Raw genomic sequence first — 18667 nt, forward strand, 5'->3', positions numbered from 1 at the left:
ACAACACTGAACTGCACACAATAAAATATATTGCACAACAAAATGGATACAAACCCTCAATGATTGACAAACTACTACAAAAAATTAAAAACAACAAGAACAATCCGCAAAACTCTGACAAATACAACACTGATAATCATGCAGCATTCGTCACCCTCACATACCACAACAATAAAACTTACAAAATAGCAGCATCATTCAAGAAAATAAAATACAAGGTTGCATACAGAACAAAAAACTCACTAAAAAAACTCTTGTCCCCACACAACACCTCTCAAAATCAATACAATAGACCAGGAATTTATAAGCTAAATTGTAGAGATTGCAGCAAATTCTACATAGGTAAAACAGCTAGAAATTTCAATATAAGATTCAAAGAACACACAAGAGCCATTACCCATCCGTCCTCCCATTCCACCTTTGCAGAACACATTATCTCCACTGACCACACACACCCTGACATAGACAACAACCTCGAAATACTCCACTATTCCCACAAAAACAGAAAATTAAATGTACTAGAACAGTTCGAAATATACAAACACACCAAACAACAGCCAAACAATATTCTAAATGACCAAATCAACTTTTCCTCCCACACCCTGTTTGACAAACTCATTTAAATACTCCTCCATTAACCACCAAAACTCCCCTCCACCCCAACCAAATTTCACTCTCATAACCTTAAACACTTTAGTTCCTGTTTGGCTTGAAAATGTGCAATACCAGCACGAAACGGACGTCGCCACATCAAATAATGTGAGTGCTTTTTCACTTTAAAGTTTAATAAAATTTAATAATAGTGGGAACAAGATGGATAACCAACAACAAATATAAAACTTACAGTTGGACTATAAAGATAATAATTTCAGAACATTAATAAATCTTTGGTTATCCCTGTAGTGATTCCTTGAATAACATTCTAAATTTTATGTCCAATAAATGTCCTGTTCACATAAATTTTTCATACCAAGAAATACACTTGATCAAGTTTGTAATTAGTCGTCGCTTTTTCAAACAAGACGGTTGGATATGTTACATGCATTGTTTGTCTTGTGAAGTATTATTAATTTTCAAATTTCAATTGTTTTGTTTCATGGAAAGGCAAAATCAAAACCAGAGGAAGTTCTTTCTGTGACTGAACATCATCACGCACACCATACTACTGGTAAAGTTGGTAAGTATTCTTTATATAGTCTATTTGTTCTGAGCGCACGTTGGTTAAGATGGTTAAGAGAAAATATACGGTAGATTACTCTATACTAGAATATGTATTAGGTTAGTTCAACTTAAGATTCTGTCACTTAAGAATGGGATAAATACCCGAAGCTAGTCGTGTTTTATATATTTTTTAAATATGTAAGGTGGATGGGACGCCTCTACCAATTATGTAAAATAAATGGTGGGAATAAGAGAAAAGCTATAGCTTTCGGTTTCTATTTAACATCAAAAATTATTTATTTAATACGAATATTCAAATATATGAAACTGTGCGAAACTGAAAACAAATTAATGCAATTGAAATAAGGGAGAGATTACAACTATAATCAACAATCAAAATTTCTGATGATAATAATAATCAGATGATAATTTAAGGGCTACTCGCTTAGCTGATCTTTGGTCGTTCAGTTTTTTTGATAATAAAACAAAATTATTATTCAGAATTATGGATCTGAAAAATAAAAAAATTACAATTAACTATTATCTTACTTTACCTTAAAAGAGTCCCTTGGCCTGCTTCTCAAAGGTCCGGTTAAACCACTCCCGACTTTAAATAAAAAAATATATAAAAAAAACTCTGCCAGTTGATTGAATCAAAAACACCAGCTTTCCCTACAAGATTCAAATCCTGAAAATACAACTATGTAAGTTTAAACTGCCCGGACTGCAACAGCCTATAATTGAATTCTCAAGACAGAATCCTTCAGGTAACCAATGCCTTAACTCAACAACTAACTTCACAAATGTTTCAAGGAATACGGACCTCGAAAGAAAAATTCAAAATCGATATATGTGAAAAACACATGCAGCCTTGATTCACAGACCAAAAGTCAACTCACTCTTGGTTGTATAGCATGGAGCTAAAAACCATAATATTGCCTTCACGAAACGTGATAAAACACGCACGTTTCATCTTTGTACATTGGAGATCTTCTCGCTTTATCAATTACATTTAATAATTAAATCCGTGACCAGATTTCCAATTCACAAAATAATATTCAATAAAATGGAATAGGTTTTGAAGTCATGTATGACAAATACAATAAGGGTACTAGAGTGATTATCTGTAGATAATAATCTATTAAACATCCAAATAGCCCTATTGAAATACTTTATAATCTTCTTATTATAATTTTCTATGTCTCGGAGGAGAATCAGAGGAATTCTGTAACTGTGATGGAGAAAAAAAAGGAAGATAAATGGCCTTACCTCTTTTCTTGATATATTTATCTTTTATTTCTCATTTTCTATATTATATTATCTATTTATTTCATAAGCATTGAAGATTTAGGCTAGTGCATCTTTTTTACAATACTAATAGTAGGGCTATACTCTTGGAAATGTGTAGGAAATTATGTAAAATATTCTCGGGTTATTGAAACTTGTGTATTGGAACAGCTAAAGAAACCTTCTTATTCTGTTCAAATACAGATTAAGTTTATTGATCGAGTTCGGACATGGTTGGATAAGTTCTAGTAGATTTGTAATTTTATTAAGGTCTGTATTAATTTATATTATAATAATTATGAATATGTTTTGATTTTTGTGTGATTTTTCACTTTTTCCAAATTACTTGAAATTATGGCTGTCCATTTAATCTGTGAATTCTATTAGAGCTACTGTGTCAAGTAAACACTTGTCTCCATATGCAGGTAAATGAATAAATATTTCGTGTGAACTTTCAAATAGTATCGTCCAGTAGAATGCAGTAGAATATTTTTCAAAGTTTTTCTATTTGTATACTATCAAGCTATCAAAATGAAAAAGTTTTTTCAGGAAAATATTTTTTTTCGATCATTACTTTTTGAGATATGAGCGCCTTAAGTTTAAATTTTTGGGACAGAACATTTCAAATTCGGTAAGAGATAAATCCATGAGATTTGGAGGATAGATTCTTCATCTGAATTCTACTGTTGATATAGTAAAACAAAAATTTCTTGAAAATATAAATTTGTGAGAAAGTTATTCAATTTACCAAAAATGACCAAAAATAACTCAACTAAATGTTATTTTTGGTCATTTTTAGTAGATTGAATAACTTTCTCAAAAATTGATATTTTCAGGAAATTTTTGTTTTACTATATCAACAATACCATGAAGAATCTATCCTCCAAATCTCATGGATTTATCTCTTACCGAATTTGAAATGTTCTGTCCCAAAAATTTAAACTTTAGGCGCTCATATCTCAAAAAGTAATGATCGAAAAAAAATGTTTTCCTGAAAAAACCTTTTTATTTTGATAGCTTGTTAGTATACAAATCGAAAACTTTGAAAAATATCACCAGTAAAAAGTTTATTTTTAGCCTTTGCACAGCCTCAAGATACACAAAGCATTCTACTGGACGATACTATTTGAAAGTTTACACGAAATCTTTATTTATTTACCTGCATATGGAGACAAGTGTTTACTTGACACAGTAGTTTATTTTTAGCCTTTGCACAGTCTTAACTGATGCCAGTAACAGTATTATCGATTATCCGAATTCGCAGATTAATAATTTTGTAGGTTTCTTGGTTTGGGTATGGAAACCAAATAAAATATGGTTGGTTTGGATGAAGTATGATAGGGTATGGTTGTCTCTAGTTGTGAAAAATAACCACTATTTCATTTCATATTAAAATTATGACTTCCCCTTCAAAGAAATAGTCCGTGTTTCATTTATCCCAAAGAAATGTTTGTCATAATATCAGTGATAATTTTTTTCAACAGTGAGTAAGGACTTGGATGCGACCGGCTTCAAGCAGCTGAAACAATTGATGATAGAAGGCGAACTCATGGGAATCGACTTTCAGGAGTCCAGTTTGATATGGCGACTTCTACAGATATTTAAACACTACTTTTGGAATGTTTGGGACGATGCCTTTGAAGTAAGAACTGTTTTATTTTCAACAAAGCAATTAAAACTATCATTGACAGGCCGTGTAAACTCTATAATGTATTAAATTACAACGAATTTGTACCGAATACAAAGGTTTGCGCTCCCATATGTGCTGCTTCAATCCATATTTCGGAAAACTGTACCTTTGTAAATCTTTGGTAAAACTAGACCAAATTACATAACGGTTTGTATCAAAGGTTAGTACAGCTTTTATTTATGTCAAAAATTAAACATGATATACAGATTATTAGAGCAGTGTTATGAAGGAAGGAAGTGAAATAATTCACACAAATAACTGTGTATTTGATATTTTTCCAAATAATGATATCAATGAGAATAATAGGACAAGGAGAAAATTTTGATTGTGGGTATGTAGAGAGATTTGTTTGAAAACTAGTACCGTCATAAGCCACTCGAACTGAAGAACTCGCTAATGTCAACTAATTATCTATAGCATAGTCAATCCTAAAAGAAGATGATACTAACAAATTACTACAGTTTAGAATTCATGCAACTGTCAGTTTTTTATGTGTAAGGATGTGTTTTGATTATGCATGAATGTCGAATGCTAAAATGATAATAGTCCGTGTTTCAATGATTATAAATGATTAGGTACTCATTTAAAACAAAAACAATAAGATGATTCAATATTATTTAATTTAATAATCTAATATAATAATATTATGTGATTCTATAATTAAAAATGATCTGACGGAAATTTTCAGAGGGACTTAATCTGTGAATATTCATACTAAATTCTATTACTTACTCATCAAGTGTTATTTAGATACCATATACTAGAAAATGTGCACCCTTCAGTAAATTTCATGGAATATTCCAGAAATTATTGTAATATCTCAATAACGATCAGCTGAATAATATTTTGAAAAATTCTTATGTAAAATTCGATTTGGAGTCGAATACAAGCGGATACAAGTTCATATACAAGTTGTTATATAGCTATGGTGAATGTGATATTTTCGAGCTCAAAATTTAAGTGTTTTTATTCTTTATTTTGTGAATTTATAGTTTGTTTCATGTTTTTAAGAAACTTTTATTATTAATCCATCCAAATTTAAAATTGTTTGTTTTATTCTAATTTATATTTTAGATTGTGATTTGGTGTAGAAATTTGAATGGACATAACCTATAATATTTGGACAATTTAAAACTAAATTAGGAAATTGAAGAAGTTTTAGGCAATAACCTGTTTTTCCTTTTCCGATTCTTGTATTTTTTTTTTTTTTTTTTTGCTAACCTTATAAATAAATAAATATCTTCAGTGGTTATTGAGATATTTCAGAAAAGTGCTCAATTCATTCTAAAATTTGGTAATTAAAATCTATCATGTTTAATTCTATTGAAATACTGAGTTTTGTAATTGTATCCAACATGGGGACATGAAAGCTCACAGAACAGCCCTTCTCAATTCTATTGGATATAAAAAAACCAATGATCATAATGAATAGAAAGACTAGATGCTGTGTAACCACAGATTTATTAAAAATCGAGATATCGGTTTTGATTGTTACACCATTATCAATCTCTAGTAAATTGATCTCGATTATCTGATTAACTGATCTGGTATCTCGTTTTTAAATAAATCTGTGGTTGAAAACATATAGTATTTTTTTATTCAGTAGGCTATGTTTTACTACCATAATAATTATGCCCTTCACCACTCAGAAAAACCAATGATCATATGTTGTTCATATCCATGATACATTATACAATATCTGACTAAACTATAAATTATAAAACATGTGATTTGCGATAATTTGAAAATAATTATTGTTTTAATATACACTTTTCATGATATCCTGTTACATCCTCGAAAATAATGAAAAAGTGATTCAATTTCGTCAGCCAAAGAACTGTATTTGTAGAATGACTCCAAAAAATATCTGTTCAAAAATTGAATTTTGTTGCTCTAAGAGTTCGTCAGTTATCGTGGGGCATACGAGTTTGAACTACAACCTTCATACATAGACTAATAGTAGGGTGACAAACCTAGAATTGAGGTGGGTTTCAAACCAAGTGTTGCTTGTATTGAAGAGAAATTTGATGAGATAATTAAGGGTTCATTGTCAATTATTTTTTAATTCGATCCATGCAATTTTTAGGCAGCAGAACAAACTCACAATGACAGATCTGCAGTGCTGGCGGAAATGAGGTGGCGCACTCGCATGCCGAGTTGGAATAAACTTACCCAAAAAGCCAGCCAAACTACCAAAACTACTGAACAGAAACCGACCCAGCGCAGAAGAACTACCAAACCGGCTCAACAAACTACCGAAACTGCTCAACAGAAACCGACCCAGCGCAGAAGAACTACCAAACCGGCTCAACAAACTACCGAAACTGTTCAACAGAAACCGACCCGACCGAAACGAACTACCGAAACTACTCAACAGAAACCAAACCGACCCAGCCGAAGTACCGAACAGTCTCAACAAAAACCGAAACAGGTTTGTATAATCATGGCTACTTCTTCTTCTTCTTCTTTGGATGTGCTTTATCCCATTTAAATGGGGTCGGCATTCCTTCCTCTTAGTCTCCCTCTCCACAAAGCCCTATCCAATGCTTCCTCACTCCTCCAACCACTCTCCCGCAAGTCAGCCGCTATTCTATCTCCCCACCTCATCCTAGGTCTACCTCGTCCTCTCACACCATCCAAAACCAAATCCTGCACTCTTCGTCCAACATAATCCTCCTCCCGTCGCTGTACATGCCCAAACCACCTCATCCTTGTCTCCTGCATTTTCTTTCCCAGTGGTCCAACATTTACAGTGCCTCTTATCAATTCATTTCTTATTTTATCTCTTCTTGTAACCCCACACATCCATCTTAACATTCTCATCTCAGTCACTTCCATCTTTCGTTCCTGTTTCTTTGAAATGGGCCATGTTTCTGTTCCATACAGCATAGCTGTCCTCACAACTGATCTATACACTTTTCCCTTCATTTGACAATTCACTCTCTTATCACAAAGAACACCACTCATTTTTCTCCAGTTCATTCATCCACAATTAATTCTAAGCTGTATTTCCACATCAAGCCCTCCATCTCTCTATACACTTGAACCCAGGTACTTAAAACTTGCAACTGGTTGGAGTTGGTTTCCTTCAAGGGTAGCCCATCATTATTTCCCAATAACATGTACTCTGTTTTTGATCGGCTAATTTTCAGTCCCCTTTCCTCCAAAGTCTTCCTCCAGCTTTCCAGCCTTTCTTCCAACTGATCTTTGGTAGGTTCACAGAGCACGATGTCATCTGCAAATAGCATGCACCATGGTGCTGGCCTCTTGACTGCAGCACCCACGACATCCATGAGCAGATCAAACAGATATGGGCCAAGTGCTGAACCCTGGTGAAGGCCAACTTGCACAGGAAACTCTTGGGTCCTTCCCACACTGGTTCTCATGTAATTATGGCTACTGAATTCCTTAAATTTATCAATCAATCTAGATTTCATATTACTTTTTTCCTACTATTAACAATGCATTAAAAAAGCATGCAATGAATATGAATGTCAAAAATAAGCATCTAAGAAAGGAACACAAAAAATTGAATGGGTTTTACATACATGTAGTATGTGAATTGGATAGGTTCAGACATGGACGCCCATATGACCTTTTGAAGTGTGATGATTGGGTGTTTTATGAAAACACTTCAATGTCATCCTTATAACAACATCAAGCTCACACATCAACTTAATCAGCCATCACTAATCTAGAAACTATGTATTTTGATAGCTTGATGATATACAAATCAAAAACTTTGAAAAATATCACGAGTAAAAAGTTTATTTTTAGCCTTTGCACAGCCTTAAGATGCGTACGAACATGGACATTTCGGTGATTAATTTAATCAGCTGATGATATGTTTATTATATCTGTATTTTTACAAAAACTGATGAAAAGTGAAAGAAAGAAAGAAATAAAGAAATATCTATTGCCAAAATCATTAAACAAACTTTACAAATGTGAAAAATATAAAAATTTTCATATACAATACATTACAAAAACTTAAAATTAAAATATTTTCCATTTAAAAATCGATTATAATATTATCATTGGCGTTACCAGCAAAACTAAGTAGTTTGAGCGATGGCAACGAGTAATCAGTCGGCTATAATTAGTGGCTTGAGATTCAGTCGAAAATAGAAAAAAATATAATAAAGAAAAAAGAAACATATGGAATGTATGAAAAACTAGAAAAAAAAAAATTTCAATCCGAAAAGAAGAAGTACTAAGAGTGAAATACTAAGAGAGCAGAAAAACTAGAATGAATTCATAATAATTTAAAAACTCAAAAGAAAAAGAGATGATTCATGTAATTATTAATATACAATTCATATGTACATATGTAATCCATTTAGTAACATAATGTAATTCATTTGTAGCATATATGCAATTCCTTTTGTAAGCAAAGAGAGAATTAGAAAAACAATACAATACAGTACACATGACACAAAAAATAAAACTTAAACTCAGAGAGAGAAAATTAAGCTGGGAGTATAGCCCTACTAATAATAAATTCAGAGGAACTTTTTCAGTTGATTTAAGGTATTCAAAATAAAATGAGATCAGTTTTTAAAGTTGTGCAACCAATATTTTTTTTTAATTGTTTTTCTTTTTCTAATCTATTGGACAGGTTCTTAGAACATAATCTATGCAATTGAAATATTTTTATCAGCTTCTGTTAGCTAACAATAGGGCTTCAAAAGTCACTTTTTGAGGCAGATCGTACACATACCCTACAAAAACTACTGGTCTGAAAAATTTGAGAAAAATATGCAAGTCTCCTTTTCAATATAGCAAAAATTACGTCAACTTTGTTTTTGAAAATCTGAAAAAAATTCAAATTTTTATGCATTTTAAACTCCTTTTTCACATTCAATGTTTGTTCTACAGACTTCAAATTCATAGCAACTTGTGAAGAGAGGCTAACTCTGTATGCACCTTGAGACAATAGTACCACATTTAAAAAAACAAAAATACTGAAATGTTTGAAACCATTGTTAGTTGAATTGAAAAATGCACGAAAATAACCAACAAAATATGGTTTTCAGACTAAGAGGAAGCCGGAAACAATCACTTCTACTGGCCGCCAGCCTAAGAGGGTGAAAGAGTCGGAAGGTGCTAAGAATGATGAAAACAGCTTGGAGGAGTGTGCCAATATACCCTGCTCGCGTCCAAAAGGTCAGTATTATTTATCATCCTTTGAAAAAGTTCAATTCACAAGCAAAGACTGTATTAGCGGCTGTAGTCAATTACTGTATATCATTGTGTAATATACAATTACATATTATGTGAATAATATACAACTATGCTATATGTTGCAGCTATGTCAACTAATAACAGCAAATACAGCGCGGCTACAGTCGTCATGTGAATAACTATAGAGAAAATATAGCATAAGAAAATAGATATCCCATGGTATAGGTCATTTATGTTCCAAATTTCAAGCCGATTTTTGTTAACTCAAGCTATCACTATCTATTATTAATTACTGTTTTGGTCGGGTGGAAGTGTAAGAACGGCACAGTATGAGAGATTACCAGCGTCATATAGCTTCACAAAAAATAACTACTATAGTCCGTACAAAATAACTTTCATTTTAATTAGGGCTCCAGGTTGGGTTAATTCTGATCGGATAATTACACGTCTTAACCTAGCTCCGCAGTGCAGGCTGGTTGCTTGGCTGAATCGGACTAGGCGCTGAGACAGCAAGTAATAGCATCGTTGGTGGGAATACGAGCGGCCGCAGTAAACCTAGCTCCGCAGTGCAGGCTGGTTGCTTGGCTGAATCGGACTGGGCGCTGAGACAGCAAATAATAGCAGCGTTGGTGGGAATGCGAGCGACCGCAGTAACATCTTCCACCCAGCAATGGTCGGCGTAGTTCCGCCTAGTGGACAGACGAATGATCAAACCAGTCGGTTATTTGATCCCTCCAGCCAGGCTCAGCCAAGCAGCCGAGACAATAGAACAATGGAGTGGCGGTCTTATGCGCGTTCATCAGCAGTTTTCTTTCTCACGATTATTTTTATTTTTGTGTTGCCTATAAACTCCAGTCACCAGTAAAAAGTTTCCAGAAACGTGATGTACTACCATATTAATGACTTTTCATGATGATTTTTGATTATTTGAAAACATTGTTGACATTCTGAGCCTTTAGGCTAAACTTGGGGTCGCTGAGAACGAATCTGCAATCAGAATTTCTTCTATCACGAAAAATAACGAAAAAAATCCAGCTGTTGATCTTCCGGCAACCGTTAACAGTCATCCTGCAATGCGGCTGAAACACTTCCAAGCCAGACACCCATCTCGAATGACAACAACGCCAAGCTGTAAGAAACCATCCTGCACTGCGGCGCTAGGTTTATAGTTCCAATAAAACCTGATCAAATACCTAGAATGAAGTAAAGAAGTAAAGGGTTCCAATGTCTTTATGATTAGTAGATATTAGCCATTTTTTCATTAACTAAAATCTAAAATAGTCTAACTTGGAGGAATAGGGAGCGCAGAGAAATGGAGGGATATCAGCCAGTTACAGTGATGGATAGAGTCATAGGTAGAAGCGCAGTTGCCAATTTGTCAGTCGTCTGACTGCTTTCAGACAGGAAACCACGCATATGTAGCAGGAACACATGAAAAGTCACTAGAAGTTGTAGAACGCTGGCCGCTTGAAAACGGCAACATCGCGCCTCTGTATCCCGCTTCAAAACGGCAACATCGCGCCTCTGTATGCTTTCTCTGCTGCCATGTCCATCCCAAGTCGGAAGTAATTTTGTACAGATTATAGGACTATCGAGTTGAGTTAACATGGAGTATCTTTCTTCTTATGCTATCTATTCACTATTATATCACCAAATCCTCAGCTTATCAGATTAGGGCACCATAGAAAACACCGAGTCTGGTGGCCCAGTGTAAGGTGTCTGAAGTCCATAACGTTTGTGATATCCATATGACTTGAAATCTGTCCATCTGTTGTTTTCATCACATCTTCTGTCTTGTTCTGCAACAGTCTGTTATAAAAGCATTTACATGTTAATTTATAAATTTTGCAGGAGAGAAGGTGATGTGGGTGCAGTGTGATGGCTGCGAGTTGTGGTATCATATGAAGTGTGTGAGAATGAAGAAAAATGACCTTGAAGACGACGAACCATATTTTTGCCACGTTTGTAGATCTAAAAAATAAGATTATAATTTTTCATTGTCAAGAAGAAAATGTCTAATTTTAGGATTTTTCATATTATTTGTACTTATTTAAGCTAAGTTATTGTTCTTACTAAAGTTGATTCTACCAAGGAATCTAGTATAAGATTTATAGAATACTTGTATTTTTTTTCATTTTCTAAAAAGTCTGGGTCCTCATCACACTGCGTTGCTCAAGGAAGCAACTTCATTGTCTAATTGTAGGATTTTTCATATTATTTGTACTTATTTAAGCTAAGTTACTGTTCTAATTAAAGTTAATTTTACCAAGGAATCTAGTATATGATTATAGAATACTTGTATTTTTTCATTTTCTAAAAAGTCTGGGTCCTCATCAGACTGCGTTGCTCAAGGAAGCAACTTCATTGTCTAATGGAAAATGTCTAATTGTAGATTTTTCATATCATTGTACATATTTAAGCTAGTTACTGTTCTAATTAAGTTGATTTTACCAAGGATCTAGTATATGATTATAGAATACTTGTATTTTTTTCATTTTCTAAAAAGTCTGGGTCCTCATCACACTTCGTTGTTCAAGGAAGCAACTTCATTGTCTAATGGAAAATGTCTAATTGTAGATTTTTCATATCATTTGTACTTATTTAAGCTAAGTTACTGTTCTAATTAAAGTTGATTCTACCAAGGAATCTAGTATAAGATTTATAGAATACTTGTATTTTTTTTCATTTTCTAAAAAGTCTGGGTCCTCATCACACTGCGTTGCTCAAGGAAGTACTTCATATTAATTTAAATATTAGTATTGTTTAAAATTATTAGAAGGTACTATTTTATAAAATTAAATATAAAAATTATAAAACTGTAAAAAAATGTTGAGACCAAAAACAGACACACTGGTCATTAAAAAGTTCAAATATTACAGTACATCGTCTGTAAGGATTTTGTCAAGAAGAAAATGTCTAATTGTAGGATTTTTCATATCATTTGTACATATTTAAGCTAAGTTACTGTTCTAATTAAAGTTGATTTTACCAAGGAATCTAGTATATGATTTATAGAATACTTGTATTTTTTTCATTTTCTAAAACGTCTGGGTCCTCATCACACTGCATTGCTCAAGGAAGCAACTTCATTGTCTAATGGAAAATGTCTAATTGTAGGATTTTTCATATCATTTGTACATATTTAAGCTAAGTTACTGTTCTAATTAAAGTTATTTTACCAAGGAATCTAGTATATGATTTATAGAATACTTGTATTTTTTCATTTTCTAAAACGTCTGGGTCCTCATCACACTGCGTTGCTCAAGGAAGCAACTTCATTGTCTAATGGAAAATGTCTAATTGTAGGATTTTTCATATCATTTGTACATATTTAAGCTAAGTTACTGTTCTAATTAAAGTTGATTTTACCAAGGAATCTAGTATATGATTTATAGAATACTTGTATTTTTTCATTTTCTAAAAAGTCTGGGTCCTCATCACACTGCGTTGCTCAAGGAAGCACTCCATTTTGAACTCTGATGCATCACAGAATACGTCTATTTTCTTCTATATCTTTAATTTTACAATTTCTCAACTAATTAATTTCAATTTTTCAACTCTGGAAGAGAGTACTTTTACTCCCATGGGACTACAAGTAGTAGCTTGGGAACTTCAACTCAAACAAATTAACATTGTGAGAAATCCGACAACACCGCAATGGGAATGTGAGAAATATGACAACACTTTCTATAAATCCTGTGTGTACGTTGGGATTACATCAATTCGTCAAGACTAATGCTAGCCTAATTTATTTAACCGAGTTATGACAATCATTTAGAATTAGAAATTGCTACCTTTTATTCAATTGATCCATTGCCGAGTTATTGGTGGAGACAACCGTCCAAATGATCGACATTTATCTAAGTTATAACAGGGCAACTAAAAAACTACCAAGTCCCTAAAAGTTGATTATTTAAGATAGCTGAATTACTCTTATTGAATCGCTAATTACTCTTACTAATAGAACTAGAGAAATGAAAATAATCGATTCAAGAATAAAACTAATATATTTCTCAAACATAACATAAACAACATGATCAATAATTATTAAAGAATGATTTAATCTTATTAGAAGGTAATAATTGAGTATGAGAATTCTTGTCAAAAGATATTTTTCAGAGATAAATTACTCAATAATTTTTTATTATCATAGAAAAAATAAATATAATAAAATAACTACATAAATCTGAATTGAATGAAGCCTGAAGAGGTTACATTATTAAGAAAATTGATTTTTAGAGATTTAAGAAAGATATTTTTCAGAGATAAATTACTCAATAATTAATTTATTATCATAGAAAAAATAAATATAATAAAATAACTACATAAAACTCAAGATGAATTGAATAAAGCCTGAAGAGGTTACATTATTAAGAAAATTGATTTTCATTGATAAGTTACGGGTATTCAAATGAAAAATGGAATAACTACAATACAGTAGGACTTGAATAATAGGAACACTTTGCGATAAATCTAATATAAATCAGCAATAGGCCTTATAAGTTGATAACATTTTAGTTAAAAGATGCAGTATTACTGTTATTGGAAACATATGTTTAAATGTATGCAATTAAAATTGAAATAAGCAGCAATTAATACAATAGATCCACAAAAAGAAATTTGATGACTTAAGATAGCTGAATTACTCTTATTGAATCGCTAATTACTCTTACTAATAGAACTAGAGAAATGAAAATAATCGATTCAAGAATAAAACTAATATATTTCTCAAACATAACATAAACAACATGATCAATAATTATTAAAGAATGATTTAATCTTATTAGAAGGTAATAATTGAGTATGAGAATTCTTGTCAAAAGATATTTTTCAGAGATAAATTACTCAATAATTTTTTATTATCATAGAAAAAATAAATATAATAAAATAACTACATAAATCTGAATTGAATGAAGCCTGAAGAGGTTACATTATTAAGAAAATTGATTTTTAGAGATTTAAGAAAGATATTTTTCAGAGATAAATTACTCAATAATTAATTTATTATCATAGAAAAAATAAATATAATAAAATAACTACATAAAACTCAAGATGAATTGAATAAAGCCTGAAGAGGTTACATTATTAAGAAAATTGATTTTCATTGATAAGTTACGGGTATTCAAATGAAAAATGGAATAACTACAATACAGTAGGACTTGAATAATAGGAACACTTTGCGATAAATCTAATATAAATCAGCAATAGGCCTTATAAGTTGATTATTTAAGATAGCTGAATCTTAAAACATTCGCTAATTACTCTTACTAATAGAACTAGAGAAATGAAAATAATCGATTCAAGAATAAACTAATATATTTCTCAAACATAACATAAACAACATGATCAATAATTATTAAAGAATGATTTAATCTTATTAGAAGGTAATAATTGAGTATGAGAATTCTTGTCAAAAGATATTTTTCAGAGATAAATTACTCAATAATTTTTTATTATCATAGAAAAAATAAATATAATAAAATAACTACATAAATCTGAATTGAATGAAGCCTGAAGAGGTTACATTATTAAGAAAATTGATTTTTAGAGATTTAAGAAAGATATTTTTCAGAGATAAATTACTCAATAATTAATTTATTATCATAGAAAAAATAAATATAATAAAATAACTACATAAAACTCAAGATGAATTGAATAAAGCCTGAAGAGGTTACATTATTAAGAAAATTGATTTTCATTGATAAGTTACGGGTATTCAAATGAAAAATGGAATAACTACAATACAGTAGGACTTGAATAATAGGAACACTTTGCGATAAATCTAATATAAATCAGCAATAGGCCTTATAAGTTGATAACATTTTAGTTAAAAGATGCAGTATTACTGTTATTGGAAACATATGTTTAAATGTATGCAATTAAAATTGAAATAAGCAGCAATTAATACAATAGATCCACAAAAAGAAATTTGATGACTTAATTCGATCGACTGAGTTCGGATTTTTTAGTCCCACTTTTTAAAGAAATTCTATTCCATCAAAAAAATGTAACCATGAAAAAATGGATTCGTGTAGAAGACAGTAGGTTCATTCAATAAGCTCCAGATATTTTCACATTAAATATTATACTTTCCTAATAACATTACAAGTTACAAAATTGACAATGATATCAAAATATATTTGAATACAATAATTTATACCTAACTTCGGACTGATATACAAATACTTTTATAAATTCTACAAAACAGCATTTTGAGAATAGAAAACTGATTGGTTCAGTCCAGACAGATAAATAAAAGCACTCGTGTAAATAATCAAGTATTATAGCGCCTCATTGTTGGCATGCAAGCAACCGACGGTTAGTAATTCATAATCACATTGGAATTACAATGAACTAACATAATAGAAATTAATAAAAACAACACTGCTTCGTTCCGAAAATTGGAAAACAGCGATTATGTGAATTCAGTTCTTTAGTGTAACAACCACTAGAATAAGGATACAATAAATAGTTTTAAAAGATAAAATGTCTTACTCGTAATGAAGAGTTGACAATTATAAAAATAACGAGTTTTACCTGCACCTATTACACCTATGATCTTGAAGGTTTAAAGCCCTAACCTGGCACCAAGCATTGTCAATGCTTTCACATTATTATGGTCAACATTGTATTAGCATACATAGATTTCAACATCAACTGGTGAAAAGTTGAAACTATCATCGGTTTTGTTGGCCCCATTTGAGAGATGAGCTCTGATGTTTCAAGTAACAAGCGAGCGCAAATGTTGTGATCTAGAAATGTTGTGATTAGTTTGGAGTTCCATCAGGATGTCTCTCCACGATCATTCCAATGCCCTGAAATAATCGTAAAAAATCTGTCAATATGCCAATACAGAAAGAATACCAATAAAATCAAACAAAGTGTTGATGGTCAGAATTAAAAATACCAATAAAATCAAACAAAGTGTTGATGGTCAGAATTAAAAATACCAATAAAATCAAACAAAGTGTTGATGGTCAGAATTAAAAATACCAATAAAATCAAACAAAGTGTTGATGGTCAGAATTAAAAATACCAATAAAATCAAACAAAGTGTTGATGGTCAGAATTAAAAATACCAATATAATCAAACAAAGTGTTGATGGTCGGATTTCAAAATGCCAATAAAATACCAATTTTATCAATACCGATAAAATCAAACAAAGTGTTAATGGTCGGATTTTGTCACCTGGTCATATGGGACATATATATGAATCATATATTTATCTCATATTGATCATGATTTTAGAGTTTTAATTTAGAAAAGTTTAATGAACAGTGTTTTTGTCTTTGAACAATTTTTGTCATCGACAGAAAGATTGTTTATTTCATTTGTTGTCAAAATTAATGTAGCTTCTCTTTTGTTTTTAATAACAAACGTGCCGCTTGTGCGACAGATAAAAATATGTACTGAAATGGCTTTCATGTTTGGCATTGACTGAGTTATATTTAATACCCAAAAATTTTACTTTTGGTCAGTGTGTGGCGGTGTGTGAGCTCGGTCGTTAGGACTGTGAGTAAAGTCCGGCTGTTCTGGTGAAGGGGATAGATTTTGCTCTTGTTTTATAATACAGTTTTCCTGTCGCAGTTCGGGCAGTTTAAAGAGAATTGTATTATTGAATAGGACGGGATCTGAACCCATTTCATTGGATCAGTTATTTTGATTTTTAATTAATAATTAACGCCGCGAAATACCAGTGGATGCCAAAGTGGGAAGCTATTTCAAAAAGGTAGGTGACTAGGTAGGAGTCATTGTTCTTAAATTTTTCATAACCACAAACATTGAATCCTCATTAGCAGCAAAGCGAGTAGCCCCTGAAATATTCATCTGATTATTATTATTTCGTAATTTCTAATTATAATTCTAATTTTGTAATAAATAATTTTTTTTTGTTTAATGATACTGTGGTCGTGTTTTTTTCACATTCTTATTTAAATTGAATTTCATTTTTCACCTTGAAGTTATTTTCTTGAATTTGAGATTTGTTGTTTAAAGTTAGCTGTTAAATGAGTTTTATGATTGCATAATGGAAAGTTTAGTAGTTTGATTTTGAAAGTTGTTTTTTTATACAGTAGAATTTATTATAATTGTAAAGGGGTTATCCTTTCCTAAAAATTTTCCTTGAATAAGATTTGAAATTTCTTATACTCATTCATATTTCTATAAGTAGTAGTTCTCATAACCAAATTAAAAATACCAATTTTATTAATACCAATAAAATCAAACAACGTGTTGATGGTCGGATTTTTCTATAGTTGACTAGCAGGTAACCCGTGCTCCGCAAGGGTTTAATTAATAATAAAAGTTTAACAAACTGAAAACTTCACCAACTGAAATCTTGAAGTTAGTATTTAAAATATTCCTATAACCATCCTCGGTAAATTGAGAATCTATATGCAAAATTTCAAGTTAATCATTTGAGTAGTTCAGATGCATCATTTGTGTATTTCCTGTACATGTATAAGCCAAAATTCTTTCCTTTATTATATTATAGATTTTTATCTTTTGATCTTGTTGTAGAAGTTATAACATGAAGTGAATAAAGTATTTTATTTTAACGAAGACAACTGAACCAAGATTCATCAATAAGTTGCAATCAGATGATTAATAGTTATTTGTGCAACTAGTGCGCAAAGTGACAGTTTGCTGCACCGAAAGAAACGTTTACGCACGAGCCGTAGGCGAGGTTAACTATTAAATGGTCACTTTTCAAGGTAACTGTAGGAAAAATATTAAACATCTTTATTGCAACAATACGCAAAGTATTAAAAGTACGCAAAGTAATCATTTGCGCACTAGAGTGGAACAGTGATACTTTGTGTTCTGTATTCAGTGCAGGAATGGTCACTTTTCAAGGTAATTGTAGGAAAAATATTAAACATCTTTATTGCAACAATAGTTAAGGTATAAAAACTGTTTTTCCTACAGTTACCATTGAATATGAGAAGTGGTTGATTATGGGTAAAATGATGGCTGAAATCCATTAAATGTTTGTCTGTATAATTTTGTTATTAATAACAACTTTAATTTATTTTAAACTTGATAAACCAATTGAAAATTAATAATCGATAATTTATTCAAATTAAAAATTAAATTGATCCAATTAATTTGAATAATTTTGAGTAAATCTTAATTTCTAAATAATTTTTCAACCAATCAATTTATGAATGAAAAAATATTATTTGAAATAATGAATAATTAATAATATTCAAAATGTATAATTTAATGAGTTCTCATTTTTATTTATTTGAAAATCAGAAAAAATATAGATAGAACAAATTCACATTCAAAATACACGCCAACAATGTCAACAGCTGATTGGGATGGCTGCAAGATAATACGCA

General features: G+C 31.3%; 2 protein-coding genes across 2 annotated transcripts in view; one reads left to right on the forward strand and one right to left on the reverse strand.

The window, feature by feature from the left end:
* The window catches only part of LOC120354368 (lysine-specific demethylase lid-like), a 37233-nt gene extending 25651 nt beyond the window's left edge, over nt 1-11582 (forward strand). The window contains exons 8-12 of the mRNA XM_039441417.1: nt 1105-1177; nt 3933-4090; nt 6225-6569; nt 9175-9304; nt 11174-11582. Of these exons, the coding sequence (XP_039297351.1) occupies nt 1105-1177; nt 3933-4090; nt 6225-6569; nt 9175-9304; nt 11174-11304 (837 nt within the window). The 3' untranslated portion in view covers nt 11305-11582. The remainder of the gene's footprint in view (nt 1-1104; nt 1178-3932; nt 4091-6224; nt 6570-9174; nt 9305-11173) is intronic.
* Nucleotides 11583-15388: 3806 nt separating this feature from the next.
* LOC111045885 (trifunctional enzyme subunit beta, mitochondrial) overlaps nt 15389-18667 on the reverse strand; it is a 47441-nt gene continuing 44162 nt past the window's right edge. The window contains exon 10 of the mRNA XM_039442239.1: nt 15389-16137. Within this exon, the coding sequence (XP_039298173.1) occupies nt 16090-16137 (48 nt within the window). The 3' untranslated portion in view covers nt 15389-16089. The remainder of the gene's footprint in view (nt 16138-18667) is intronic.

This window comes from Nilaparvata lugens, chromosome X (genome assembly GCF_014356525.2).
Source record: "Nilaparvata lugens isolate BPH chromosome X, ASM1435652v1, whole genome shotgun sequence".
Lineage (NCBI taxonomy): Eukaryota > Metazoa > Arthropoda > Insecta > Hemiptera > Delphacidae > Nilaparvata > Nilaparvata lugens.